General features: G+C 38.8%; 2 protein-coding genes across 2 annotated transcripts; both read right to left on the bottom strand.

Moving 5' to 3' along the window:
- Positions 1-7,963: 7,963 nt before the first annotated feature.
- LOC140948042 (homeobox protein otx5-like) lies at positions 7,964-12,704 on the bottom strand. Its single transcript, XM_073397258.1, has 3 exons — positions 12,417-12,704; positions 10,327-10,505; positions 7,964-9,176 (listed from the first exon to the last, which is right to left on the bottom strand). Exons 1-3 carry the CDS (start codon positions 12,541-12,543, stop codon positions 8,604-8,606), a joined length of 879 nt encoding a protein of 292 aa, XP_073253359.1. The 5' UTR covers positions 12,544-12,704; the 3' UTR covers positions 7,964-8,603.
- A 3,624-nt stretch (positions 12,705-16,328) lies between these two features.
- Positions 16,329-19,424, bottom strand: LOC140949109 (diencephalon/mesencephalon homeobox protein 1-B-like). The gene is made up of 3 exons (XM_073398346.1): positions 19,163-19,424; positions 17,183-17,367; positions 16,329-16,598 (listed from the first exon to the last, which is right to left on the bottom strand). Exons 1-3 carry the CDS (start codon positions 19,299-19,301, stop codon positions 16,329-16,331), a joined length of 594 nt encoding a protein of 197 aa, XP_073254447.1. The 5' UTR covers positions 19,302-19,424.
- Between the last annotated feature and the right edge of the window lie 1,196 nt (positions 19,425-20,620).

Raw genomic sequence — 20,620 nt, 5'->3', positions numbered from 1 at the left:
ACGGGTAGGAGAGAACCCTGGGAACGAGGTTGTAAATAAGTGAGATTCACATGCACATTTGCCAATGTCTTCGATTGCTTCACCTGTACGCTACGTTAAAGATAAAAAAAAGCGACTGTTTTCGAAAAGTACACCATCGAGATCGAGAAACGACAAGGACGTATCGAAACCAGTAGCTCGCTATTTTAATATTGCCAATCATTTCAGCGAAAAAATGGCAATCCGCGGTCTCTTTCTTCACCAAGGCATCACGAAAGGCCTCAAAACTCTAGAGCAAAACTTATCTTTCAAATCGACACTCTCAATCGCCATGGAATCAACGAACGCTTCACGTTTTACCACGTTCCCACCGACAACGTTTCCAACCTCCGGGGTATAAACCACATACCCACAACCCACAATCCCCTGGTTTCGACCCTAGTTCGCTCTGACGAATAGCTAGAGCTCGAAACGTCAGCTTATCCATTTCTCCACCGAGGGTCAATCTTCCCTTGTCAAATCAGTTGATAAAACCAAAACTTTGTAATACACTGACGTTAAGTTTGCCCCTTAATGGACTAAAAAGCAAGATGCGCAGTGAGCTAAGCCTCTACGTGTGACGTGCTTGTGCGCTCTCTTGATACTAGCAGTGTCTTAATTTTCCGGTTGCATTTATCTTACGAGATGATTATTATTTTTTCGTGAGTTGAAAGGTCTAGTAGTCCGAACCGATGAAATAATGGAATAGCTGCTATCATTTTTTTGTTATTTTTCATTTTTCCTTACAACGAAGGCAAATACAAGCTTAAATAATGAAACATTCTTCTTAACATTTCCACTTTGATCTTTGCTCACCATGCAGGATGCTCTATGACCTCTATCAGTTAACTTGCCTCACTTTACGTTTTTTTTTCCGGTTCCTACTGTTAAGAAATGATCATACGAGGTCTCTGAAAAACGTTACGGAAAACAAACGCTAGATACTTAAACTATCTTGACATCATGGAAATTGTTGCGGATGGCTAAGAAAAAGAGCTTTCGTGTCTCATAGAAAGCATATTCAAATATTCCTCGAGATCCAATGAGGAAAATGACAGATGGAAATGAACTTAAAACGTTTCGCTGGAAGCTAGAATTTTCTAGTCGTTGCCCTTTAGACAGACACGTCATGTTATAAAATAGAAGGTAGCCAAAGCTAGACAGACAGAATTGTGATAGTAATAACCTAGGATAGGCATTTAACATTGAAGAAAGATATTGTTTAAACTTTGCGGTTTTCACGTTAGTAGATACCCTAGTTATCGCATTGATTTTTTTTTGCCTTGTCAGAAAAAAACTTTATGCTCCTCAACGCCTGTTATGCTATTCAACTGTCAAAAAGATCCCTGGCTCTCTGTTAGCCCGACGCCAGTAATTAATGTCAAATGTTCTCATGTGATCATCGTAAGTGCGGAGGATCTGAAATCTTCCCTCAAGGTACTGGGAGAGTTCCAAATGTTCTCTAATTTGTTGCAATAATGGAGCTGAACGTAAAACCTAGCACATGTACCTGGTAGTATGGTGCTAATTAAAGACAGTGCGAAATGTTCGTGCTCATTTCCACCGAATTTCTTGTCAACATCTCCTTCCTCATTCTAATAGTTCATATAATTTTCTACCTGTAAATAACTGTCTTCGACCGGCTGTACTCAGGAAAACTCTCTACACATGGCACTCATTTTATAGGAGCACGGATTTCGTTTATCGTCTTCGAAGAAAGTGGAATCCTGTGTTGGTATCTTTATAGGACTGTACACATGCAGTGCATTTTTCTAATTTCCTCCGCGGTAAAAAAGAATTGCGCTCATAAAATTCCACAGAACTAACTAGGGTAACAGGAAGCCCATTCGAGCGGGAGTTTTAGCCCACCCTTCTCTCTTTGATGGGATGCTAAAACAATTAGTTGATCACTTGTATTTATGACATGAGAGAAAAGAAATAGTATAGCAAAAGGCAGACTTCAGGGATTGGTTTTAGAAGTTACCGCCCTAAAGCAGTTGAAGTCAAAAACAAAACTATGAAAGATCATAAGATCTCATATTTGTGAGGGGCTAGTCTGCAGAGCATTTCCTGTGATGTCCCTCAGTTTGAAATGATAGCCTAACATGGTTTACGACTGAATTGAAGACCGTGAGTCAAGAATCATAATACCTCCATCAGTTTAGTTGGAGCAGTTTATTTAACTAGGATTACTCGTTGTAAACGGTTTGGTTTTATCTTTCACAAACCTTTTTAGTAAGGGTTTGTTTCCACGGAACAGTTTATAGTAATGAGTAACATATTTTTGTCAGGGGGTCAGGAATGGTTGTCTTGTTAGCAGATGGTTATCCGTAACAATCACACGTTTCACGAGGTTAACCCCTTCACCACAAACAAGGACAAAAAATAAACCTGGAAAGGTATTTTGCAAGAAATTCGTTGTTTTTTAATATTCATATTTAAAGATCGTAAAAGTCGCAAATAATAATGAAAAAATATATATTCACTTTAATAGGCTGAACAGATTCATTACGGAAACTACGGGCTCTCGAACTTCTCTATTCTAGGCCAAAAAAATAAGTTTCCTACTGAAAATATTACGTGTAATTGTGTAACTAAATGTAGGATTGCAGATACCAAATTAAGTCAAAATATTTAGCGTATTTCAGTCGTGATGGCGTATACGAAACACTGCCAAAGAGAAAAATCACGAAAATTCCAAAATAGGCTAAAATTCTGTGTAAACGTTTACCAAAACAGTTATGTTGAGGAGATCTAATTTAAGTGCTGGCACTAAAGGATTTTGTCCATAGAGTCAAATCAGTCATTTCAAATTGATCATTTCAATTTCGCTTGTCTTCTTAGTTGACCTTGGAATTAAGGGTAAACGCTCAGCGCGCATATCACCTACCTTCCATGGTGCTTGGATTATAATATGCCATCGAGGTCGACTTGATCTATAAAGGCGGCTAGACAGCAAATGTCCTCTAATGTCGGGATGACGACCTTATGAGCACCCAACCTGTAAATAACATAAAATGAAAGCCACTCGAGGTCAGCTAGCTATTGCGGTAACAGTCAGAGGCAATTGTATCCTCAGTGCTGGGTTGCAATGAAATCGGACACGATCAACGGTACCCCACCACTTGTTAGCAACTAAGCCACGTGAAAGCAATAAAGAAAAGCGATGGGCTCTTTGGTACTCCATAACCTCAATTATCCTTTATTTGCTGGACAAAATTGCCACAAGTGTTCAGGACCTACTAACCTGTTGTTTTAATACGAACTATAAAGGAAACTCCATTGAACCTTTCGCCACATGTGGCACATGCCAACATCGATCAAAACGAACATAGCACTTGTAGTGTCATACACATAACCCCGACTTACCCATTCAAACCAAACTAGATGAATAAAAACAATCTTTCAGTGAAGAGGTTAATTCTGGGAAAGGTACGCGCCCCTTGATACTACGTAAGGCCTGCAATAAGTTCATATCAGTAATGTAAAAAATGAAACACAATAAAACAGAATGAAAATGCTAAAAGGACAGATGGTTAGAAAAGAAAAAAGCATGAGTTATAACTGAAAAATAAATAAATAAAGACGACAAACACTATTTTTGGCTTGAGAACTGCGAACGATAATAAATCATAAATCCTCTTGATCGCTTTCGTGACCTTTTGTAGTGATCTCATTAAACCAGATTAGTTCACCCAGCATGCAGTCTTGTCTCCATCAGTGCTACAGCGGCACTGACATTATTTATTGCTGCCTTAAGCTGAAATGAAAGATAGCTGGTTAGCTTAGCCCTCAAACCAGGTGACCACGATTGTTCTTTCTAAAGAAAATTTTCAGTTTAACATCTGATTCAGATATACGACATTTTTGTTGTTGTTGTTGTTGTTTTGTTAAACAATCACGTTAGGACTATGCCGTGGGTAAATTGAAGTTTTGCTTTGCGGCTTGAGTGCCATTTGCTCGTTTGCAACTTCCGTGACTTGCTCGCACGGGAACTCTTTCTTCCGAGGCTATACAGGAGCTGCCCCTCTCTTAAACCTTATAAGCCTTCCTTTGCACTGACGAACTTTAGTTTGGTGGATAGAACGTAGGATATAAATTCTAACGCAGGGGCAGATCTAGGGGGGGGTGCAGGGGGTGCGAAGCCCCCCCCCCCTACCTGACTACAACTGGTATTTTGCAAAAAAAAAAAAAACTATTTGGTTTATTGGTGTTGAAGTGGAGCAAGAGAGGAGTGCACCCCCTCCTAAAAAAAATCCTGGATCCGCCCCTGTAACGTATGTTATTGGTCTTTCTTCCGAAAGCCAGTCCTGGACGTCTGACTTGCAAATAATGTTTGTTTTTCAAGTAAAATAAGAAAGGGATAAAAAAAGAGACGAAAGAAAGAAAGGGAGAGAGAGACGAAATACGACATCAAACCAACGTGTATTGGTTTGATTTACCTCTGTTATATCACATTGTGAATGCTAATAAGTGAACATTGATAGATCAGAAAAAAACAAACTGCACTCCTCAACTAAATCCACTGACTGTGTCCCGGCCTGCATGATGCACCATTCTGTTTAGAGACAGCGGCGTTGAGGTCACCGTATAAGTCAAGTTAAGCTCTAACGATCTATTTAGAATAAAAGATAAGAAGTTCGCGTAGTATGATTTCGAATGATTGGTCAGAATGACTTTGTAATATTGTCATGAGTTGAATGTGCCCCGTAGAATCCTTCACCCCCTGCTTTCAGGAATGTACAATGCCCGTATGTCCGCGGCAGTAACGAGCGCGCGAAGTTTTTGCCCGGAACATTGATTGGAAGAATTTAAAACCTTTCTCCTTGTCAGTGTACTGTTCAATTCCGTAAACACTTTTCAACACCCATGAACTTGCAAGCTCTATAGTGTACTCGACATGTGCTCGTACTTTTCGTGCAGTTCTCATGAAGAGCACTTCCCTCGTTACTCTTAGTTCACGTAAAACTTGAAAGTACTCGCACTTCTATCGCACTCTACTATTAACATGGCTTTCTCCTCAGTATTTAACATTATGACTGACTTACTTTGCCCGACGTTTCACCAAGTCAACGCGATTAGGACCGCAGTGCCACTTTTATAACCTATTCCGACAAACATTAGGGATATTTACAGTACAAGAAGAAGTAAAGTTGGTACTACTCTACTCTTTTTTACTTTGCAATATCTGCAAACATTCTCGTCTTGCCAGTGTCAGTGTATCGAGATAAATACCTGCCCACGAGTGAGGTAAACTTATTGGCGCTTTTTAAGGTCTTGAGGGTTAAGGGAGATTAGTTCGTAACTTGATTACGAGAAACGCGTTATGCTCTGAAAGGCGGGAATCATTGTTGCATGAGCAGTTACCTTTATTAACGTTTGGGGAAATAAACAATCATTTAAATCTGATTAAATAAATTAGCTCGTGATGTTACTAGGCTTGATACACGAAAAGTGGATGGGCTTTCAATGCGGCGGGAACTCTTGAATACCGCTGTTTTTCGCCCAGTTACCGAAAATTTACGCCCTTTAACATCTGCTGTACCATTCAACTGTCAATAATACGTCAATAGCATTCGCCGTACGTTTTCTTCAATTGGAGTCAAAGTTTCTTATTGGGCTTACATACATACAACCTTTACTGATACATGATATTAATTCAAAGCTACAAGCTTGTGAGCTTCCACACATGGGAGGGATAATTTCCTGAGGTAGATTCAGAAACTATATACTCCGTCGTAAATAGTATTTCGAGAACCATGAAACAAACCGAAACGGGCTTAAATGGATGTCGGCTGATAGTTTCTCCAACTTTCATACCGCCAATCTCCCTTCGCAGCACTTCCCTTCCCCCTCAGCTCATACAACAAACACACAAATTACTCATCCGCAGTGATCTTCCCTTGTATTTACATCCATTTCAACCTAGTTCTGCTCATGAAAATAAAACAAAGTGACGGTTACAGTGGTTGACATTACTTTGTCGATTTCTTTACATTGGGCGAACTAGAGTGTAGAAACTGAGTGAATCTTTTATAAAGAGGCAGGAACACGAAACACATTTTAATTTGACTCAAATGAAAAATAAATTACGTAAAGGATCGCATGGATAAATTAGAGTGGACTGAGAATCTTTGGATAACTTACTGATAATGGGCGTGTTTATTTTAGCGCATAATCCTCACGTTCTCTTAAGTAGTTAATTGTACAGGGATAGGCAGGAGAATTTGGCCTGTTGAAGTTTGGTCGATAATAAGAGAGCGTTCGCAGCAATACACGTCCTGTTAGCGGATTCAGAGCGGAAAGGATTTTTTACTAGATAGCAATATACTTACCGTTACCGGATTACCGTTTTCCTGTCCATGAAAGGTCAAAATCAAATTTTTATTTAACTGCCGGCACACTTACGTCAGGCTTTCATTTGAGTGGTCGCGACGTATAGTGAATCCAAACAATACTTTTTTTTTCATGGTTTGATGTCAGTTTAACTGAAAGGAAACGGAAATTTTCTCAATTTGTTTTGGATAACTTAATAATTGCTTTCTTGAACAAATGTTTTCGTTTTACCTCAGTTGTGTTCAGACAAGTCGCAGAAATCGCAGAAATCGCATTTTTTGCTGGGCTGTCTTCTCCCTCCTTTGACTCATAAATTTAGTAATTTTAGCAAAAATTGCGATTTCTCCCATCATTGTTTTCGCAATGCTTGGAGAAATCGCAGTTTTTGCTGGGCACCCTTCTCCGTCCTTTAACTCTTGAATTTTGTAATTTTAGCAAAAACTGCGATTTCTCCAAGTTTTCGCAATTTTTGGAGAAATCGCAAAAAAAGGCAGCAAAAATTGCAGAAATCGCAATTTTTGCTGGGCACCCTTCTACCTCTTAAATTTAGTATTTTTAGCAAAAAAAGCGATTTCTCCAATTTTTCGCAATTTTTGCTACTGCATGCAAACTTGGACATATCTCTCCATCTGGAGCCCTTTTAGGCCACTTTACGGAGCGAAAAGTCAGATTCCCCTACTTCAGCCAGTAAAATCCATACCCTTTCATATACTCGAAGCCTGAAAAGGTTACTGCTTCCTGACGGAGCCTCTCCGTACAGGCCATTCTAGGGAGTACGCTCCTTGGGAAAGTTCCCGCTCCGGCTCCGTCTCGTAACAATGGCTCATAAAAGGACAATAAAAGAAGTCACTCAGTGTCTTTTCAAGATGAGTTTCTTGGTCAATTTATGGTACAAACATTAACCACAAAGGACTGCAAAGGACCGCAAACGAGTATGACGAAGAACGTAGGATCTATGAAGACCTGCTGAGCAAAAATGACAAGTAGACATATTAAATTCTGCAAGCAGAATACTGCAATGCTGATCGTACTACGTGAAAATTAACTCTGCGAGACATCAACTCGACACCGGAAGAACTCAAAACAGCGCGGGATTGTAGCCATAGACAGCTGTTTCGCCCTTTTCAATTTACAGTGGCGAAAAAGCATGATCCAAAATGGCACTTATAACGTTGAATTTTCGCAGTCTTGGGGAAGAATCCCGATAAGTGTCTCAGTTAGTGGGGGGGGGGGGGGGGGTAAAAATCGAAGCACAATGAACAGCGAGGGGCAGATCGAAAGAGTGCGAATTGCATGACAGTAGCATGAATGACAGCTGTTGAGGGTAACCAGAAAGCCTTGAAGTTGTCACGATGGAAAGTTTACCGCTAGTCGATTGATGGTAATGTAACGTATACTTTTGAACGATAGTAACATTAGTAAGGGTTTATGTACTCGATGCAATTCTTTTCTCGTCTCGAAAGACACCCTAATGAGACACTGCGAACATGGTCTCTCATCCTTAATTCAAAAAGACATAGACACAACTAAAGTAAGAGTAATTTCACGTTTATTTTTCTGGCAGAATATGCTGTAAATGCATTTTTATACTGCACAAATGTCCCTTTATAAATAGCTGTACCTTCTGTTAAAATTTCTCTACTTTCTATTGGAGAAAAGAGGGTATTTTCCCTACAAAACGTTCTTAAGTGTATTGAATGAGGAGGAAACTTGAAACAGCCTCTCGAATCAAGACTTATTCTATTATAACTGAACCAAAGGGCATACTAACGGTAACAGAAACCAATATAAATTTACGTTTTTTACTTTGAAAACTCTTTGCTCGTTCACTGATTTCGTATTACTACCCGGTGACACAGGCTCACCAAGTTATCGGGATGGTTATCCTGTTCTTTACATAATTCGGAGCAAAAAAAAAGAAACGAACTAACAAGCAAGTAAGAAAGCCCTCCGAAAGTTTCTGAAGACTTAGGAGCTACAATTGTGTGATTCATGAAGCATCTTTTTTGGGGAAAGGTGTGAAGGGAAGAGATGAAATAATACAGTCATTTAAATAAACTCTACTTATAGGAGACCGAAAACTGAGACAGAATATGACATGCCCGTATTTACCTAACACGCCGGTATTTACGTTCGCTTCGGGTGCTTCTCTTTTTGATCATTTCTTCTTCTAATTAGATCATACCTCTGCCACCCATTCCTCCCCTCGCTCCTTTAACAACCATCAACAAATGAAATGCGTGTATAATTCAGTATGGGTAACACCCCGTAGGACCGGTCCATTTACAATAGCCGCTGTGTAAGCCTGCCTGACATCGCCACAGATCGACACTTGATGAAGTAGGTCTCCTTGTAGAGAATGTTGCACTTGATATGTTTCTTTCTGACCTCATATCGTAGTCAAAACCAGAACAACTATGAGTGCCGCTGTCAATCGCTGGTAGGGCCGGATAACTAGACTCTAGATCAGAGCAAAGCCATTGATTATCGTACCGGTTGATTGGATATTGTTCGTAAGTGTAGGGCTGTCCATGATGGGAAAATATCTGGGCGCTTGTGTTTGAAGTTAACTTTGCGCTTATTGCTAATTCACGTTGAGTTGTTGTAACTGTCGTTTCTGGTGATGACGGTGTACTGTCGTCTGTTAGACTTATACTCGGTGGGACAGGCAATGGAACTCTCATTGTTGCCTTACTCTCTGAAGTAGTGTTATCCAATGCTTTTTCCATTTTAGAGGAAGGCTTAACGCCGCTGCCAGAATTTTTAAATTTTCTCACTTGTTCTTGCTTTCTGTGCTTGGCCCTTCGGTTTTTGAACCAAACCTATGTAATGTAACATGTGTAATGTAAATACCACTGTCTGTTCATAAAGAACAAGGCGTCAACTATGAACCTTCACTCTAATGAGGTGTGTCCGTGTCCGCGCCATTAGCTTGTTCATACAACTAACTTTTCTTTTTAGAGATGTTCGAGCGCTAGTAAGAAAATAATAACCGCGGGAGATTTTTTGACCTTAAGTGCAAGGTTTTCTCCACACTAGCGAAATGAAAATAAAAAGGAAGAAAGAAGTGCATGTGTACTGGCTACTGTGACATGTGGTGGAACTTTTTCTAACAGCCATCTTTCCACACCGGCCTCTGTTTTTGTCCGGGGGACTTTCCTTACATTCACTGTTTTACCACTATAACGGTGACGGTTAGTAAAACGCCTTCCGAGTGTTACTATAATCTTTCCACATTGGCCATTTAAAAGTAAATGATGTACAAACACGGGTAATAGGCTCCTGATAAATATATTTGTCGTAGTTCAATTTTAACCTTGTTTTTTAAGGTATGGTAATATGTGATAATGAGTTTGAAACAAATGAAAATATAATTTGAAACCAACGATAAAATTCAACCATAACATATTCATTGTACCTTTACCTACAGTATTTTAAAATATTTTTGTTGCCAAAATTTGTTTTCTGTTTTGCTGACCCATTTTGCTTGGGTTACCTTCATGTATATACTATAGTGAACATTTTTAAGAATATGAGTATTCTACCCCTCTTCCTTCAAAAGTAGTGTCACTTTACCCCTTCATCACCAGAATGGCTACCACTCTACAATGGCCACTGGCCTCTTTCACCAAGATTGCCTTTGTAGAAAGATTTGATTCTAATTTCTTCAAACAACTGTTCACATAACCAGAAGCACGGATATCCTCTTTTCTTTTCGTTTTGTTGATTAGTTGTGCGTTTAGAGAAAGGAATAGAATCAGCCCGGGGTTAATGAATCTTAAAATATTCAGAAGGTTTCCCAAATTCCAGCCTCAATATTCTTATAAATTATATTGTTATAAAAAAAGGAGTGTATGGTAGGGGTATTCCTTAGGCTAAAATTGTTTATTGATGGTGAAAAATGTCAATGAGCTGGTCTATGATGACTTTTTTGGTGGTACACAATTTTTAACTGATAGGGATTCCTCGTACCTGGATTCTTGATTCTGGAAGATCTGTCCAATGTGCCAACTGTTCTCTCATAACAACATCCGGGTAATGCGTTTTACTAAAGGTGTTCTCTAGCAGCTGGAGTTGTTGATAAGTAAAAGCTGTGCGCGATCGACGGTGCTTCCCCCTTGCGGTACTGTAGTGAACCTCAAGGATTACATCTGCAACAAACACATTCCGCTAGTTTAATTTTGGTAAATTCTTCCTTTTTCATTAAAACTACAAGCTGACAAAACTATAGAAACATTAGTATTTTATATGGATTAAACATGTGTGCAAACACGTTGCAACACCGTACGCTTTTTTTTTTCCATAAGAATATATTTTATTAAAATATTAGGGCTGATATTTGCGAAATTTTAAGAATATTTCTGGAATAAACTCGAGGCTGAGAATTTGAAAAGGATTTGAACATCTGTAAATACAGTACATTTTGTGTTTTAACTTAACCGTAGAAAATTATTCCTTTTACTAAACGGCAAGAACAATGGTAATTGAAATCCTATTACATTCTATAAGCGGAAAATGGCACAAGCTATAATTAATAATTAAGAATAATTCAACGGAATATTTTCAGCGTAAAATCGACAAAGAAATCCGGGCCGGAAAAACAACATTTATATATAAAAGAAGAGTGTACAGTCCTATTTGATAGTTCAATTCCTGGTCACATCCGTATGTATGAACAAATATGTAAAACAAGTAGTTTTTACGTAAGAGTGAATTACCAAAAATATGTAGGTGTGAAAAATACATCCGTATTTTTTCGCCGCCGCGCTCGACGAAAACCACCATCCAGTCCTCGCGCCGACCACTCAAAAACTTTTCGTTAACAGAGAAAATAAATCCTTTCATTTGTTTAAAACCTTTTAATTTGAAAAACAAAGCACATGTTATTGCCGGAAGAAACCAAATGCCGTACAACTAAAAATTACCGTGCTCACGGCTATGTTTCTTTCCCTTGACACTTAAGCACTGGAATGCATTCATGCCCACCCCAAAATCAAAAGTCTCCCAGGGGAACGGGAGACCATAGGACTGCACAGTGGAACTACTGAAGGAGGCAGCCCCAACAAGAGAGAGGCGCTCCCGCCTTTTCAGACTGATATATTATCGCCCACTTTTCCTCTTATACTTTTTAGTTGGAGTTTCAGAATCGCTGAATAGATTTGATATTCATTTTTTGTTAGCTTTTGTTCCATGTGGTTTTTAAGCTACGTGCAAAAGGACGTAAAAAATTGTTCACCAACAGCTCCCAACTTTGTTGGATTTTACATGTTGCGTTCGTTTGCACACCCTGTTGCATGTTGTTGCTCAAAACTTTTAGCAAACGGACTCAACAATGTTGGCCAATTTGGCTAACATTGTTGCGTCCGTTCGCATGTTGCTTTACAAGTTTTACTGACTGGTTTAAATGGTAATGAAAGTATATTAAGGGAAAGCATTGTGGTGAGATTTACGAGATTACACATTGCCACCGTGCAAAATGCAGCGTATGTTGTACTTTGTTTCCCATTGACTGAAACACAGATCTTTTTTTTAAACTGAAGAAATAGAGCCACCGAAAATTTCGGGTAAAATGACTGTCGTGTGAGATAAATCAGTGAATTGAATGATAACTCACAAGCTGGCTTTTTGAAACAACATCAACTCATACCAAGTAAACAACCCGTCTATCCATTGATCTCTTACTGACAGATACTAAGAGACAGTAGATAGTTTGCGCTGTTTCTTTTGAAATGCATCTAAACGGATTTGAAGTCAGTTCTTTATCCTTGGCTTGAATGTTTTTCTCGAGGCAAGTGGTATAAGCAAGGATAGCTTAGTTTCCACGTAGAATTATAACCCAAATGAATAAGGATTTCGCGTTTTCAGTCTGATGCTCTAAAAACTGCATGGGTTTACATGTAAAACCGCTCAAGTCAATCACAATTTCATTCTCGCATTGACGATTTAATCGATGATAAAGTGTTTTACAGATGGTTGATTTAATTTCACCATTTCTCTTAGCTGTTTCGAATATGATAGTTCCAAATATCAAATTAAGAAAGAATTAAAGTTCTACAACATACCTGCTAAGCGCTCCGCTAATGTGAGAGCGCGGTGTCCATTCTGTCCACTAAACAACTGACTTGTATTTCTCGAAGATGGATTATTTCTTAATATATTGTCGATTGAAAATGACGACGCGGAATCCATTACGTAAGATGATGAGGCATACGCTGATGATCTTAGTTGTCGCAAAAGGCGAAGCCGCAACCCTGAAGAAAGGATAAGTTTAGAGTGAAATACCGATAAACGTTAACGTTCTTTTCAGGCTGCAATCATGAGCTCACATGGTTTTATAGTCGGAAGTCGGCGTGGTTTTACTACGTACTTCTGTGGTGTTTTCTGGAAACTGTCACACGGTATTACAGGAGTTTCATACCTGCTGAGCTAACATCCTAGGCAGTGATGCGCGAGAAATCCAAAAATTCCTCTAGTCTAGGAAGACGATCTCTAAGTCTTTTTAAAATATTAGTTTGGCTATATCGAATTAGAAGAATTTTAATTAAGATTACGGACATCAAAATTTTACTTAATGCTATTTCAACTGAACATGGTAATTTTCTTTACGATCACATCTGTATTTGAAGTCTTAGTGTGCATACACTCTTACGGCTCTAGCTCTAAAACGGCCTTACCGGGTCGGTATTTTAATGCGATTATTTTGTGTACACTTCGCTAAGTGGCCTGCATTCCAATATTTTATGCATTAGCATGAACATTTACAATTGATGAATTATGACATTGTTTCGGGTGAGAGTTTTATACAAACAGTATATTAGCCCTGAAGTTCGATATTTGCTCCTAAAGGCTTTGTTCAAAACCCCTTTTTGGATATCAAAATGGAATAGAAATTCAAAAAATAAACCAAAAGAAAAATAGAAAAAAAACGAATGTAAGAAACAAACGCGATGAGTATATACTTTATTCAGTAGATGTGAGTATGTTAGGTGCGGTACTACAGGCTACGGAAGCTGGTTGAAAACACTCTGTTGAAAACTGTGTAGTACCTCCACTTATCTAGAGAAGATTATTGGTGACCTGAAGCGGCAGAAATGAAATTAGTTAATGGCCGAATTCTACCACCGCATATAAACCAGAGAAAACATAACGGATACCTGTAGACTCCTGCTCACTTTGTTGGTGATCCAAAACAGCCGACAAACCTCGCAAACGAAACTTTCTCGTCGTCCCTCTAACGTGTTTGATTGATGATCCAAATCTCCCTTCTTTGGCTGCCGGTATTTGTTTTGGTAAAATGCCGATAAGTGAAACCTGTCGCTCTGATTGATGGTAATTTAATTAGAAATGACTATACCCCACCTAAAGGCAGTTATTGTGGTAGTAACCAATTAGCACGATCTTTTTGTATGGGAGCTATTACTGATACGTGCAAATCGCACTTTTGTCTGAGCTTTCTTTGAACGCCCTTATCTTATATATTTTTTTTGACTTAAAAATCGATGATACTAAAGCCCCTCTTGACTTCTGGCCTCTACATTTGTCCGTTAGCGAAAGTTAATATCAGACCGTTTTAGAAACATAAAAACAACCTAAATTGCTCTTGACTCTTGCTTCTCGTTATGGAAAGAGCAAAGAGCTACTTTTCTATTCGTGTTGCTCCTTTTGTCTTCGAATAAAAGACCCGACTTTCAGTTCTCCTCCAGAAGAACATAATTGATGTAGAAAAGAAAAGCTTTATTGAAAACCATTAGTCGCTCTTCAAATTATTTCTAAGCCGATGCTATAATCCTTCATAATGGCATTAAATCCGCAATTTACTAATCAGTACTTGTAGGAAGGGATTTTCATTGTAACTGCCGATCGAATTGTCACTTCTCTACCATTTTTTTTTCGTTCATGTTCCTTTAGATTTTGATAATGATAAAAAAAGAAATTGATAGAAGGAAAGCGGGAGAAAAACAACTTCCCCCTTCAGTCACGTCTTTACTTTTTATCATGGACCTCCTGCGTAGAAAGTAATTAGAATAATAACAACAAGGTACACAAACCGTAATGGTGGTAGTTTTAATTGCATGTACGTTTTTTAAAGTAACACTTCACAGACTTACTTGATAGCACATCTTTGAGCACACCTTCTGTACGGGTATACCCAAAATTTTCCGTCCCTCTTAAGAAAATAGAGGGAAGGGACACAGTCAGTGTCACAGTATGCTTTGCTTCTCAGGGCTGCATAAGTGAGCACGTGTTTATTATGTAAAAAGTTTACAGACCGCCGATAATCTCGCTTCTATTTCAGAATTTATAAAACAAAGCTGTAAAAACCGATCAAGGGCTCAAGGGAACCCTAAGTGTTCATTATCGCCTTAAGGTAATCTGATTTTCCGTTACCCCAAAGAGAGGGTGTGAAAATCGAATGTTAATGTTTTGCCTGCTGTGTCGTAAGGAAGCTTTGGCATGGCATTTTTCTTTTTTTATATGGTTTGTGTGCCGCTTCCTTAGTGTATGAGCTGGAAAGAACACGCGGATATCCTTGCGATAGGCGCCCATAAACTCCCTGATTACAAAAAACCAGTTGTGAAATCTGGCCAGACGTTGCGAAGCATATAACTTTAAGGTGATACTGAATTTACAGGAGGTACTTACTAAGAATTAGGGACGCTACAGTTAGCTATTAAGCTTTCTATTCTGATTGCCAGTTCTCAAAATAAACGAGCAGAGAGGTTAAGATAACTGCATGGGAAGGTCTAAACCGTGACTTGATAAATGAAACTTTCTAAGTGAAAGCTGAGAGATTAATAAACGTGGGGGTTTCTGTGACTGGGCGCCACATCTAGAAAGGTCTGCTAAACTGTGTACTGTAACACAGCATGTATACTATAACGCATTGTAGCGGCTTTTGAAACCGTAGGATAGTGATTTAATTTTTTTTTCTGAATTTCATATCCAAATATTTAAGTAAAGGATATCTGACCAAAACTGTGCGTCCAGAATTTTTGTGCTGAATCTTTCAGGAGAATTTCACAGGAAAATTTTGCGGAAGAAATGAGGTAGCGGATGACGCGTTTTAGAAATGTCTTCTCAGTCTATATGGTTTCAAAGTTACTCCATTGGTAACTCCCGGAGCGTGGGTTTACCGTAATCTGTAGGGAAACCAAAGTTTCAGAAGTGTCTCCTTGGGTGTGGTAATGTTTGTTTTTATTTTTCTTTATTCCTCCTCCCCCATCTTATTTGTTTCCTGCGATTTTGTTCCTACACTTTGCGCCACCTTTTCTTAGATGAATATGTAGGTATGATTTTTAAGTGCCACGTATCTCAGTGAAAGGTCTTAACACATAATTCCAGAACCAAGGTTGGTTTTAACTAACACCTTTTTTCTAGTGCATTCTTGCTTTTTCTAGTTCCATCTTGTGTTGGTCGGTAGACCGTAATGTCCGAGCCATTAGCATTTCATACATATAAAATGACTGGATTCCCGATTGCTGAAAATGTTTTGATAATGTTATTGTTGATTAACTGAGGGCAGCCTTAGAGGTATCTCATAGCAGAAGACTTTTATGCACCGCGCTCTCTCTACCTGACTCTACCAGTTCTATATTTATCATTATTATCTAAGTCATGATAGAAGAACACATTACACATATTATAACCTGCATTATAACCTGCGTTCTTTCGCGCTTTTAAGGTCTGGCTCCTCGCTCGCCTCGCGCTTGCCTTCGCTTATCTAAAAAACGCCAAAAAATAAATCCTGTTATGCAGGCTATACATATTACTATCCAAAAGCAGTCATAATTAGAACTCAAGGAAGCAGTAATAGTCATAATATTCCAGTTACGTTATCTTCCAAGAGGATGTCGAAGATGACAAAGAAACGTTTGAAAGCAGTGGCGGATCCAGACCATCAGATAAGGGGGTGAGTGGGGGGTCATCCAGACCCTGGGTGAGATAAGGGGGGCGGTCTCAAAAAACGTTTTTGTTTAGCCTAAAAATAGGGGGGGGGGTCGGGCCCCTCCCCTGGATCCGCCACTGGAAGGTAGTGGAAGGTGGTTTTGCTCCACGGTAGTAGCTCTGTTGTCTTGTGCTGCAGGTAACAGAGATGACCACGATGGTACAACCGCGTGGCGGAGAGCTGGTCGCATTGATATTCCCTTACTATTTGAGTCCTCGACACCCTGATCTTTGTCCACACCGAGCATAGAACTTTTTGTTTCCTTGCGGAACTTGGCTCTCCTATTCTTGAACCAAATCTGCATATATGACAAAACACTTTTAGTAAAGGGTAAAAATTCTAGCTTCCTAGCGGTTACCTTTCATGTTTTTAGACAGATCGGCAATGAAAGCGGATTTTCGGAGAATTTCATTACGTAAAATTAAACATATTATATAAGGTATGATGGGCTAAACGTGGTCAGGAAGAAGTCGACTTTGAACAATGCCTATTAAGTTCCGTTATTTTCATGCCTACTGAATGTAGGTTCGATAATGTTCGTCCATTCCCTCCCACCTTCCTTCCTTCCTTCCTTCCTTCCTTCCTTCATTTATTCATTCGTATTTTTTCGTTCATTCACTCGTTCATTACATAATGTTTTTTAAAACTGGCTCATAAACGGAGCAGTTACTCTCATAATTCTTAAACGGTGAAGGATCATAATAATTTATAAAACGTGAATGAAAACTAAACTAAGCGAAGTTCCTAAGAACGCAGAGATTACAAAAGTAATTGAAGTTTTCAAAAACATAAATTTTACCCAGTCAAGGAAATTTGGTTCGTGTTCACTGCAAAACGGAAAATTTACTTGCTCCGATGCTGTTGGCCTCAAATTCTTCATACCTGTATGGTAGAGTCGGGCAACCCAGTCCATATTGTTAACTGCTCACGCATCACCACATCTGGATAGTGATTATGTGAAAATGAATTTTCCAATGTCGCCAATTGGTAGTGAGAGAAGGCTGTACGCGTGCGACGGCACTTCTGTCCCCCACCCTTTCCGTTGTTCTTTGCTTCCATAATCACGTCTAAAGAATATTCAAATGACTTTAAGTAAGCAGTGAGAATTTTTTTCTAACAGTATTCTTTTATTTTCTTGGAAAAATGGTAAACTGAAAAGAGTGGTATGCAGACAATGAAAGAAAAGAGTGAACCATTAAATGCATGATGAAGCAAATGAATGAATAAAGAAAGAATGAAGGTACCCGGCCGTATAGAACCCTTTTTGCCCTTCCCATTTGTGGAACGTTTACCCGATGCCATATCTTGATAAATTGTTAAATTTATTTTTATATTTGATCATTTTACCTGTACATTACATATTGCGAAATAATTAAAAGGATTCGAGGTTATCATCCTTCCACCTCTCAAAGGCAATTAATTATAACCTGACAGGGAATGCCTGACTTGGAATGTAATCATTAAAATTGTGTCCTTTCCATCAAGTGACTGAATTTGAAAGAGAATATAATCTCGCTACTATACTGTATTCTTGCCAATTTACCGTACTGATACTTACACAATGAATTGGTGGTGCTGAGTAGAATACTCAATAGTATTTTGAAATACTGTTCGTCAGTGACAATCCAGAAAAATAACATGGGAGCAATATTTGATATTTGTCTTGTAGGAGTTCATTTCCAGTGTATGGGTTCTTTAATCTCTAAGAATTCCTAGCCCGACGACTCTTATAATGAGCGACCATCGCTCAACCTACTGAGCGGTAGTCAATTCTATAATGTAAGGCAGATGTGGGGAATTTGGTTATCATACTGATTAGAATGTATCTTCGGCGTGGCTGCGCTGCCCGAGAGAAGAAATCACATGTGCCTGTTTTGTATTATATAGTGCCACAAGTATACCTAGCTTTCCGAGAAGCGACAAATTCTAGGTAGTGGTTTGAAACACATTCACTGTCAATAGTCATTTACATGTATGATCAGCACTACTTAGGAGGGATTTGACTTTCCGGCCATTATGATGTAACGCCCGCTGAATAAAAAAGTGGAGAGGTTTAAGTGGATCAGGCTCCAAAGCGTAGTGATTACATAATGAAGAGCAGTTTTCCGTTAAAATTTTGTTCAAACACAATTTTTTAAAACTGAATATATATAGAGTTTGATCTAAGGCACAACTCAGTCTCCTGTCTCAATACTATTTGAATATTTTGTAAATCATTTTCTTGACATTTCTTATATAGACCAAGTTAAAAAGCTTTTCATCCATTGAATTTCTAAAGATACCCAAGAACAAAGCTATTTGAGTAAGTCTCCATCAGGAACTTCAATGTAATATTGAGCTACCGTGGAACTGTTAAACGTTCTTTGTCTTTTTTTCGTCTATCGAACTGACCATATTTTGCATCGAAGTTTTAAAAAATTCAGTTGGTGTGCATAAAGATATGACCAAGCCTATTCAATAATGCCGGATCGCAAGAAAAAGGCCAGAATGTTTTAAAAAAGGCCAGCTTTTTAAAAAGCTTGTATTCTCTCGAAAACATACGTATTCGCATGAAAGCAGTTGAATCTTATAGGGAAAGTGGGACTGTAGCCCAATAATTAGCCGGGGAACATAACGCATGGCTGAGTTCTAAAATAAAATTAATATATCGATTCAAGGGAATGCAACATTTTATTTTATTTTATATGTTTCAGGATGGGAAGAGTTCTAGTTTTGATACATGAGCATCAGCCATAGAACATGCATGAATCATTAAACTTAAGAAATTTAAGTCATTTAGCTTCATTTAGTAGTATAGATGTTCTGGTTGTCGTGTTATTGTTGTCGCGTATTAACACTTAACTCCAAAGAAATAAAACTTACCTGCGATTCGTTCAGCGAGAGTAAGCGCCTTGTTTGCATTGAGAGAGGATTGGCCCTTTTTCGTAACCTCCGATATTGGTAAATCAAGCTTCAAGATGTTTGCCACTGAAAAGGGCAACTCCTCTGCCGATTCTCCCATCAAAACAAATTCTGGTAAGGGGTGCTGGTTTTGCGCAAGTATCTGGGACCAGCTTCTATGACTTAGCTCTTTCAACACGCGGCTAGACGATCCCAGTGTACTATGGTGTAACGTTTAATTGCATGTCACCACATGCTAAAGTAGTTGGTAAACTGAGAATGATATCCAGTACGTTGTTTGCTTCTCATGGAACGATTTCAATCTAGTAACACATGAAATATCACTTGTAACATATACAATGCTCAAATTAACTTTTACCGTTTTCTCCTTTTGTACTTTGTTACTTACCATTCTTGTTTTGCGCTTTCCATTTATATGTGGTGGACGGGCTTCTGATTGCGAGATTTAAGTGAAAATATTCTAGTTCACTCTTTCTGTGCTTTTTGAGTTCGAGGACCACAACTGTTGTTTACATAGGGACTAAACAGGAAGACATTTATTATAACCTTATATATACACGCTATTACAAAGGTTAGATATTATCCAAGGCAACGGGAGATAATTTATTTGTACAGTTAGGTCACATACTAATAAACGTTATGAAAGATGCCGAACGCAAGCCGGTGATGATTGCTTCTATTGATTCCCATGCGTTATCTACAGAGATTCTAAAATCTGTTCCTTTGCCGAGTTTATCTCTCTATGCGAGCTGCATGTTTTACGTATGTAAATAAATGTACTTTGCTATCGCGCTCAGTTGAAAAGCAATTTATCATTTTCTGTCAAGACTGACGTATTAGCCAATAAACATCGCTGAAAGGTCGCTTTAGGATCACTGGCATACACAAAGTCTCCTTATTAGGATATTAATCAGCGTATCTGTCGAACTACAAGAAAAATTAGCCTATGCAGTTAACTAGAGTTCAGTGACTCCCGTTCTGTTTTATTTTCTTGTTATGAATATTTTGTGGTACAGCTGACTTCTCTTCATCTTCGACAACCTTTAACTTCATCAGTGAATCATTATGAAACCTCACCATCAAACTCTTAAAACTGGTCCTGTTAAAGTGGTACTGCCGCCCCCCCCCCCCCCCCCCCCCACTCTTCCCTCCCCTTCCCCTTAAAATAAAATGTTCGTCCCCTAAGGTTTCTTTGAGGTCATTGGGGATGATAGGAATGTGAGCGGTAGTGCTACAGGCAACGAGAGTGTCTTGCCTAAGCATAAAAAATAAAACAGTTTCAGTATCTACCGGAACATTTCAGGTATCAGCTATGGTCACCTGTTTTTTTAAGAAATGAGGAGAAGTTTTTAGTCTACTTGTATAGGCTTCCTTGATAACCTAAAGACCCCTTGACTGTCCTCATTCTATTGAGTGCGT

Source organism: Porites lutea, chromosome 9, assembly GCF_958299795.1.
Source record: "Porites lutea chromosome 9, jaPorLute2.1, whole genome shotgun sequence".
Taxonomy (NCBI): Eukaryota; Metazoa; Cnidaria; class Anthozoa; order Scleractinia; family Poritidae; genus Porites; species Porites lutea.
The sequence above is the reverse complement of the archived record's forward strand: the minus strand, read 5'-3'. Positions and strand labels throughout refer to the sequence as shown.